The 10,794-nt window shown below is 41.6% G+C and overlaps 1 protein-coding gene across 1 annotated transcript; it reads right to left on the minus strand.

Moving 5' to 3' along the window:
- Positions 1–9,858: 9,858 nt before the first annotated feature.
- Positions 9,859–10,794, minus strand: LOC132901145 (olfactory receptor 4B13-like). Its single transcript, XM_060943497.1, has one exon. The coding sequence runs from the start codon at positions 10,792–10,794 to the stop codon at positions 9,859–9,861; it is 936 nt and encodes a 311-aa protein (XP_060799480.1).

Here is a 10,794-nt window from a genome sequence, read left to right on the forward strand (position 1 = left end):
CTCTTGCCAGGCCTTGTTAGACTCAGGGGTGGCTGGAAACTTTATGGATATCCACTTCGCCCAAAGTATCAATGTCCCGACTGCACCTCTTGAAGTCCCACTGTCTGTGTCTGCCCTGGATGGCCAAGCTTTAGGTGATGGAAGAGTCACCCAAGTTACTTCTCCAGTCTTTCTCCAGTCTCAAGGTCACAAAGAAGAAATATCCCTGCACCTTATTCATTCACCTGAGTTCCCAGTTATTCTAGGCCTTCCTTGGCTTACTCGCCACAACCCTCGCATAGACTGGGTAACAAGCCAGGTTGTGGAATGGGGTCCTGCATGCCATGCCTCTTGTCTGCTCTCTAGCTCTCCTGTGTCTCCTGCCGAGCCTCCTGATCTCACCGAGTTATCTCAAGTTCCCACAGAGTACTGGGATCTGAAAGAGGTTTTTAGCAAGAGCAGGGCCGCCATTCTTCCTCCGCACCGTGCCTACGACTGTGCCATTGACTTGCTCCCTGGGACTACTCCTCCTCGGGGCTGACTGTTCTCCCTCTCTCAGCCAGAACGCAAGGCCATGGATGAATACATCAAGGAAGCCCTGGTCTCTGGGTTCATTCGACCCTCCACTTCACCTGCTGGTGCCGGCTTCTTCTTTGTCGGCAAGAAGGATGGGGGGCTCCGACCATGTATTGACTATAGGGGCCTGAACAAGATCACCGTGCGCAACCGCTATCCCCTTCCACTGATGTCCACAGCATTCGACCTGCTCCAAGGCGTCACCTTCTTCACTGAGTTGGACTTACGGAATGCATACCACCTCGTCCGTATCCGACAAGGAGACGAGTGGAAGACCACCTTTGACACCCCGTCAGGGCACTACGAGTACCAGGTGATGCCCTTCAGACTCACCAACGCACCAGCTGTTTTTCAGGCCCTAATCAACGACGTCTTGAGGGACATGATTAACCTGTACGTTTTTGTCTACCTCGATGACATCCTAATCTTTTCCAAGACCGTGCAGGAGCACTGCCACCATGTCCGCCAGGTTCTCCAGAGGCTGCTACAGAACAATCTGTTCGCTAAGACCCAGAAATGCGAATTTCATGTTCCCGAGGTCTCCTTTCTGGGTTTTATTGTACGGACAGGCCAACTCCAGATGGATCCAGCCAAGACCCTGGCCGTCTGGGACTGGCCCACCCCCAAGTCCATCAAAGAGGTTCAGCGGTTCTTAGGATTTGCTAACTTCTACCGCAAGTTCATCAGGAACTTTAGTTCTGTAGCAGCGCCCATATCGGACCTCAGCAAAGGGACAGGTGGATCATATGTCTGGTCTCCTCAGGCAGAAAAGGTGTTCAAAGACCTCAAGCACCACTTTTGCATGGCACCCATTCTGGTCCTCCCGGACCCTTCGCAACCCTTCATCGTCGAGGTGGACGCCTCGGACAGCGGCGTCAGTGCGGTCCTCTCTCAATGCTCGGAAGGAAGGTTGCACCCCTGTGCATACTTCTCCCACCGCCTGAGTTCTGCGGAGTCCCGGTATGACGTGGGGGATCGAGAACTGCTAGCAGTTAAACTGGCCCTTGAGGAGTGGAGGCACTGGCTGGAGGGAGCGCAACACCCATTTTTGGTCTGGACGGACCACAAGAACCTGGAATACTTCCAGCAAGCAAAGAGACTCAATCCACGACAGGCTAGGTGGGCCTTATTTTTCAGTCGGTTCGACTTTACCCTATCATACCGCCCTGGCTCCAAAAATACCAAACCTGACGCGCTTTCCAGGCTGTTCGCTCCCACCAACAGGGAGAGCGAAGTTGGTCCTATTATCCCTGTGTCCCGGATTGTGGCCCCTGTCCGCTGGGGTATTGAGGAGGCCGTCCGACGAGCCCAACGCCAGGACCCCGGTCCTGGGACGGGGCCACCGGGCCTCTTGTACGTCCCACATCAAGCCCGGGCCAAGGTTCTCCAGTGGGGTCACTCGTCCCCTCTCACCGCCCACCCGGGAGCTCGAAGGACCCTGGACTTTTTGAGAAGACGCTTCTGGTGGCCTAGCATGGAGAAGGAAGTGAGGTCATTCGTCCTTTCCTGCGAAGTGTGCACCAGAAGCAAGAACCCACAACAGCATCCCCAGGGTCTCCTGCATCCTCTGACCATTCCCCGGTGTCCCTGGTCCCACGTGGCAGTCGACTTCATCACAGGTCTCCCTGAGTCTCCGGATCGCCCTGGGAACGTCAGGAGACGCTCCTGGGGGGGGGGAGGGGGTCCTGTTAGGACTGGGACCGTTTTGGCCTCTAGAGGCCACTGTTATGTTTATCTTGTCATGGTTGTTTTGGCCTCTAGAGGCCGCCACTGTGTTTTGTGTTTGTCTTGATTGCCTGTTTCCTGCCCCGCCCTGTTCCTTAATGAGTTTGTGTATAAATATTCCTCTGTTTGTTCCCCTAGTCACGGAGTCTTTATGCTATGTTGTCTAGTGCTAGTTTCCTCTGTCCCACGTATTTTGCCTGTGCCCTTGTGTTTTTGATGTTTTTGCTTTCTTTGGACTTTGTATTTTTGATCTTCTGAGTGTTCTGCATTTTTGCCTTTCCTTTTGTTTTTGGGACTTTGAACCTTTGGATATTTTTATTTTTGGTCATTATTCTGAGCTTTTGGATTTTCTTTTTGTTTTTTCCATTGGATTGTATATATTGTAAATAAACTGTTTTTTGATACTCTACCTATGCCTCACGCCTCTGCACTTGAGTCATCCCCCTGGTGGCCTAGTGGGGGTTTGCTGGATTATTACACCAGCGACCCAGGTTCAAAACCCTAACAATTGTCCCCTTCACTTAAGTCTATGACTTATACACCATGAAGGCAGTAAGTCATTATGGAGCAAAGCCAGAATCTGGGTGTTTCTTATGTAAACACCATTTACACACATTCTGCCTATGACTTACAGCATGTGCTTTTCAACTATGCACTTCTGAGGCCTGTAGTAATCAAGTGCCACTGCACAGTGAAAGACCATATTGCCTTTTTAGTTGGTGGGAGGCCTACTTTTAGCATTATTATACATGTACAAATAAAGTTTGAAAATTCCTAAAGTTGTGTGTCATTTGTTTTAAACTACAATAATGTTTCTTGTAATATATATTATGTTGTTAAAAAAAAAGGTTTTACATGGTGTTGTGAACAATCCTGGTAAATAATTAGTTCTGTTAGAATAAAACAGAAATAATAATTAAGATGAGTGTAAATAGGACCAACCTTCCAGTATATCTTAAAAAATCATAAACCAAAATGCCTGCTCTGCATTTGCTTGTGGCCTTGAGAGAGTGAGAGAGACAGAGAAGAGATTATCTAGCACAAAGAAGGTGGAGCTCACTGATGCGCAGTGCATCCAGCGATTTCATCTTGACCATTAAGCCATCATCTATCTGTGCAGACTCCTGGACAAACAACTTTCCATTCACAGTAATCATTCACATTTGCATAGTCACAGCCTACATGTCCTTTGGTATTGAGGTATTTCACCCACGTGACCAAGTCATGTGATGCAGCCATTTTGGACGGCACGCTTAAGTCCTTCAGTGCAAGGCGGTATGAGATGGTGGAGACCTTTGCACATTTTAACAAGAAAGTAAGCTGTGATTCGTGTTAAATTGGATCTGTCTTTTATCACAAACACTGTACCCAGCCTTGGTATGGAGCCAAGGTTGTCGACAGAAGTCAACAGTTTGATGAAGGATGACCCCAGCAGTTTGAAACGGTACAAGGTAGGCTATGTTCACAACACTGTCTTGTTACTCGGGGGATCCGAGATCCCCTGAAACAGACATGAGATCCTTTGAAAACATGATTTGGGAAATGTTGGGGGGTCTCTAAAATATTGGCAAAATGATGTTTATTGACATAACAATCGTCCCAGATAGCAGAGGGTCGTTGATTCGACGTGGAATCATCGGCATGTTCTTCGACCTATACGCCGTCGAATCACCGTCGTTGATTCAACACCGCTTTGCTCATACGAGTTTCCGTTGAAACGACGTTGAAAAGTGGCTGGTGGTCGACAGAGAATAGACCCCCTTTCACCCTTTATTCAACTACGTATTTCGGTCGATTTATAGTTGAATTTTCGGCGATGATTCATCCAACTTTACTTCCTGTTTTATGTACAACAGGAAGGCTACAAATTAAGCAAAACAGGCTAAATTAAACTAGCTAACAATAAAGCATCGGGGCTCTTGCCTAGGATGAACACACGCATACTTCAACCATGAAAGTGAAACTTAATTTATATCAATGTGCGTAGGCTACGTCCTGTTTAATGTACAACAGGATATAAAAATGCATGCAACAATGCACCTCTCCTAATGTTTGTCAAGCTATCTAATGAGGCATAACTTTTAACATTTATAAGGAACAGAACACACTTGAACAAGTTCTTAGAAACATTTTATGATTTATTTATAATTGTGGCCTATTCCTCCTGCGGCGCAGACACCTGTACATGGAAACAGAAAAACATAACCAAAATTAATTTGATGCAGCATTGATAAAGAAAGTCAGCAGTAGGCTATGGGTTTCTAAATGCCACCCTACCTCATTATTTGGACATGGGGAAAAACTATATTTAAAATCCAAAGAGGGATGGAGGGAGGAAAATTAAAACAAAAGAAAGAAATGAAATATAGAGTAGAGAATATTTGATAAAATTAAGGATGTTTTTATTCAGTAAACATTTAAAAAAATGTTCTACAACACTCTAGCCTAGTGACTTACCAGTAACAAAATAGACTTGAAGTATTCAGATCCGCTCTGCATAAAGCAGCTAAATCCTCTCTCTGTCTCCCGGCAGAAAGCTCCTTGGTTTGCTTGTGTCTCAATCACAGCTGGTATTCTGTAGAAAGACTTCTTTTCACCTTTCCCATCAGCTTTGTTAGAACACCCTAACACAGCACAAAAGTTTACCATTGTAGGTTTATGATGAACCAAGTGCCTCGTGGGTTCACATACCGCGCGCTGCCGTTATTTCCCCCAAATCGCGAGTTTGTTGGTCTTCCAATGTGGCGCAGGGTTTGTTTACTTCCGGTTTCGGGTGACGTCAGTGAAAGGGGTCTAATGGGGGCATTACCGCCACCCACTGGATTGGGGTGTAAAGCAGTCTGAACAAAACGTGTAAACATAAACATAGGAGAAATGAACCCGTTTTTCTAACTCGTCCTCACTTAGTCTACTTTTCTTTTTTGATTAGTCTGGATTTGATATTGTAAATTTAAGTGTGAATCAATGTATATTCATCGGACATGAACAAATGAATAAATCTTGAGTAATCTTGAGGCGTGTGTGTCCGGGGCGCGGTGTCGCGGGGGGGGGATCGAACGAACCCTCCGATCCCCCCTGGCTACGGGCCAGAATTAGTTGCTCATCCTACCAATGTTGAAAACTGGCCGGCAAAAGTGACGATGGTTCAACGTCGTATATTCAACCTTCTCTGACGGTCGACAGATCAACCTTTACCCACGTTGATTCAACGGTGATAAATCGACCCTCTCAGACGGCGGAGAAATCGACGTTTCACGGCGCCGTTTCAACGTTGATTTTCTGACGTACGACGGAAACCGACCATTCTGACCAAAACTCTACGTCGTTTCAACGACCCTCTGCTATCGGGGGGGTGTAACGGGAAGCATTTGCATATCCGAAGTGTGTTTACATGACAACGACTGCTGCTGCCAGGTTGGTTGTTGAGTAGCCTGACTGTTTTTTTTTCTTGCGTGTGGTATCATTGTTGACGCGAGGTTGTTTTTTGAACATGCCAATGCGGACATGATTTCCCCTGATGAGTTATGACTTAAGACGCGATGCGTGTGTGGAGGTGTGGAGTCCGCGTGATATGTGTGTAAGATAGGCTTCTCATGTGTTTGGAGATCCACGCTCTTTTTCTTTTTTTTTTCTTTTTTTTCCTCTTTCTTTCTTTTTACTTAATTTCCCTGTTTATTTCTGTGTCCCGTTTCTTTCTAGCCTCTGTTATTGCGTTTTATGTCTGATGTCTGCTACATGCAACCCTAGACAAATTAACACTGTCTTGTTTCACTGCTCAGATGGGTTAACAAACACTGACCCATTTACTTTTTGCTATATATTTTATCAAAATTGCGTTAACTGATAAACTAACCTGAAATGAAATGATCACTGCAAAGTCTGGAGTACTCTGTTGGCTCCCAATCCTATCTCTTCACAGCTGTAATCCCTCTTGTTTGGGTCAGTAGTAAACCGGTAGTGATGTGTCGGTCGCGAACGATCCGGTTCAAAGAGCCGGCTCTTTGAAGTGAACGACGGGAGCCGGCTCTTCGGTGGGAACCGAGTTTGGGAGCCGAAAGAGCCGGCTCCTTATAGTAAGAAGAGCCAAAAGAGCCGGAATTCCCATCACCAGAAACCGGTAAAAGGAGCGTCCTGCACGCTGTCCCTGTCTGTTGTGGCAGCCCACAGCACAACAAGCAAACACCATGGTTATTTATAGAGTGCTTACTGACAAATTAATCTATTCTAGGTGTCTGTAACACATTTTTTTTTCAAGCTGGTTCTCCCTCTCTGTCTGCAGCATTAGTATGTAGCTTGACGTTCAAAATGGCAGACACCGGGGCATCACGTGACCCTGTGACGTCAGGTGAAATACCTCAATATTTTATTTTTGGTTTTACATCATACATAAAAACTAATGCCTTCCTTTGAAGTAATTCATAATATATCTAAGCTCTTCCTGTATTTATTTTCAAACTCAGAGTCTGGTTTATGCTTTGAATAGATTTCCGTGATGTTCACATACTAAATGCAGAAGGCTTGGCTCCAAAGGGTTGCTGGTTCAATTCCTGGGACCAGCAATAAAAAAATGTGAGGGGAGTTGAGTGAATGAACAGCACTTTCCCCTCCTTCTGTATCATGGCTGAAGTGCCCTTGAGCAAGGCATCTAACTCCCAACTGCTCCACGGGCACTGTAGCATAGCTGCCCACTGCTCTGGGTATGTGTTTGTGCTCACTTGTGTGTGCATTTTCACTGCTTCAGATAGGTTAAATGCAGAGGAGGAATTTTGCTGTGCTTGAGTGTACATGTGACAAAAATAAAGGCTTCTTCTCTTTCAACAGGCCACCTTCAGTCTGAAGTTAAGTACTGTGGGTTTGACTAGAGAGTGTAGGGGAGAATATGTGAAACTGAATTGTGTGTAACTGGAAGCACGCTAAAAAAGGACTTGCTTGCAAATGGGAGAATTGCACCCTAACAGTCTAAACTCCAGTCATGGAAGGCTTCAGTACTGCAGAGATCAGCTTTCTACGTCATTTAACACACCTGATTCCACTCATCAGCTTAGTTCCAAGAACTCAAACCTCTGCAGGGTTGTGTAGTCCTCCAGGGCTGAATTTGACACCTCTGGGCTAAATCATAGACTGTATGGAGTGTTATACCAAACCCCACTTGATACATTTTAATTTGATGATGGAATATCATTGGGCTCTCATGGACACTCTCTATGTATCTAATTTCTGATGTCAGAACAGCTAGTTTTGTCTGTTAGCCACTAATGTTTGCCAGCAACATAATTTTGCTGTAACCTATAGCAAGAATATTACCAAAATAGTTACACTGGACATATACGGTACTAAGCATTAAGTGCTTAACATCACTGTAGAAAGCTGTTATCGCTATTTGAGAAGAAAAAAAATTTAAATTCTAAAATATTCCACATGCAATAAAAAAATGTGTGATGTACATAATTAAAATATATGAAATTAATATTCAAATAATTTTATCATCTCCATAGTTCCATAGATTGTTGAGATAAGTGTATGTAGCTGCACAGATTTCAGTTTTAAACAGTTTTGAAATACATATATGGCAGACAATGCTTTTTTTTTCCACAAATGTCTCCAGCACAGACAAATAATGTGGTCATATTCAAAAGGACAAGGAGAAGTGGTGTATATTTAGAAAATCAAGTTTCATTTGCATGTGTGCAGTTAGATAAAACAAGCGTGTTAAAATTTCCCAGCACTCCCTGAACTAAAGTAAAATTCATAGTAAATGTATGTAGTTATGAGAGTGAAGAATGTAACTCATGGCTTCAAACAAATCCTTAAAATAATGAAATAATGTTCTTTTGATAATGTTAAAATAATGAAAAGCTGAATATATGTGGAGAAACAAAACAGTATTTTATTAGAACTTTTTAGTAGTACATATTCAAATTTGAAGCTTTAGAAATGGGTACCCATGCTCTCGAGGGAAAAAGGTATGATATGACACATGGACATGACTACAAGGGCATTCGGTAGAGTGCAAACCTCTGCCAAGCCACATATTTGGATCTGCATTGAAATCTAACCAATTGTTCCTTGGCCCATGGCCCACCTTTCCTCAAAATTTCATCAAAATATGTTCAATACTTTGAGTTATATTGGGAACAAGCCAAAAAAAAATCCTGGATCTGCATATATATCTGGATCCAGTATCCACATGCATATCTGGATTTGCATTAATATCTAATGAATTGTTCCTTGGCCAATGGCCCACCTTTCCCGAAAATGTCATCAAAATCCATTAACTACTTTTTTAGTTACATTGGGAAAAGACAAACAAACAAATAAACAGAAATGAAAACATAACCTCCTCCAACAAAGGTGGCTGAGGTAATAATAAAATTTTAAATAGCATGTAGTATACCGGTACCACCACCACCTTTCTATCTGCATATCGTATGCAGATGGTTCAAAAATAATTCTTATATGGAATATTAACAATACACTGTGTATTCAGATGCCATTTTATACATATACAGTACTCATATCAACATTCACACTTGGCTTATCACCTGAAATCCCTTTTTCATTGTGAGACCTTTTAAATCACTTACATTACTGCTCCCAAAGTAGGAATTAATAGATATTTCAAACTATACTTACACACTTTTCAAAACCAGTTACTGTGTCAAATACACATATACCTTCTCCTTGTTGTTTCCTCAGGATTTCTAGGCATTTAATTAGGCATTTATTAGTCTATGGGCCTAATGACAGCCCTGCATGACAAAAAAAGTTCTGAATATTGCCTGCCCTTTCCCATCCATAATGAGTTTTATTTTGACAATCCACATCAAATGTTTCATTGTAAACATAACTGTACTCATGACAGCATCTCAGTAATATATAGTAAGTGAGATTAAGTTTGGAATTAAACCATTTTGTTACAGCAATTTTGACACATTAAATTCTGCATCACTGATTAAGTATTTAGAATGTTTTACAAGTTTGTGTATATATATATATATATATATATATATATATATATATATATATATATATATATATATATATACACACACACACACAAACAGTACATACATACAGTACAGTGCAAAAGTCTTAGGCATATGTAAAGAAATGCTGTAGACCAAAAATGGCTTAGAAAAAATAAAATGAAATGTTTCAACATAACCCCCCCACTATAAACAGCAGTAAGCCATAATAAATGAAGCAAAGTCAAAATTTGGTGTGAGACGACCCTTTGCTTTAAAAAAAAAAAAAAAGCAGTCTCAAGTAAAATTAGTGCAGTTTTATAAGGAAATGAGCTGTAGGTTTTACTGACATTCTTGCAGAACCAGCCACAGTCCTTCTGGACAGTCTAACTGTCACACTTGCTTCTTAATTTTGCAGCAAAACGCAGAAGCCTTCATGATGTTTTTGTTTGTTTGTTTTTGTTTTTTTTTAATCTGAAAAGTGCTCTCTTAAGGAATATGCTGCTCAGATACAAACTTTTTTTTCTGTAATATTTTTGACTCAATAATGTAAAGGACATAAAACAGAAATCTATTATATATATAATGGGTATTTTCTGGTCATCTTAACAAGTTAGGCAAAGCAAACATTAAAAAATAAATGTTTTTTAAAAGCCATCTTTATCTTAGACAACCTTATACCGTACATAATAGGATTAAGTAGTGGTGGACAGATGATAAAATATACTGAAATTATCACACGCAACACAGGAGGCATGTATATCTTATCAAATCTACTTGAGAAAATCTCAAATGAACAGCCAAGAGAGAAATTTAAGAGTGAAACAAGGTGTGGTGCACAGGTGCTCATGGCCTTTTGAGTAGTCTCTACAGAGGAATTTAAACAAACTCTCAATATTTTCATGTATGAATATAAAATAAGCATTAAGGGAAGAACTATAGCGACTATGGCACCAATTATACCATAAATGTTATTCACACTGGTGTCAGAGCAAGCAAGTTTCACAAGAAGATAATTGTCACACCACACTTTCTCTATTATATTTCCACATAACTCTAAGCGTAAACTTAAAAAAATGTTTATCGTGAACTTTAAAAAAGACACAACCCAAACCAGTACAATCAATATGCATACCCTATTACAAGTCATTATACTGCTATATAGTAAAGGATGACAGATAGCCATATACCTGTCATAAGACATAATTGCTAAACTTCCAAATTCCACATTTGCGTATGTGTACAGAAAAAATATCTGTACATAACAAGAAGCAAGTGTAACTTCGTGAAATGTGGTTAATATATTGGTTAAAATAAAGGGAAAAAATGCAGCACTGCCATATAATTCATTCAGAGACAAACAACAAAGTAAAATATACATGGGTTCATGTAGGGATCTCTCTACATAAATTACACCAATAAGTAGTAAATTTGCTAATATGATTGTTATGTACAATAGTATCAAAAGAAAAAAATAAATGTAGTTAGTCTGTCCTACCTCAAAGTAACCAGTCAGTATAATAGTAGTGAAATGTGTTGAGTTTATCAT

The sequence above is a fragment of the Neoarius graeffei genome, chromosome 17 (genome assembly GCF_027579695.1).
Source record: "Neoarius graeffei isolate fNeoGra1 chromosome 17, fNeoGra1.pri, whole genome shotgun sequence".
In the NCBI taxonomy this organism is placed as follows: Eukaryota; Metazoa; Chordata; class Actinopteri; order Siluriformes; family Ariidae; genus Neoarius; species Neoarius graeffei.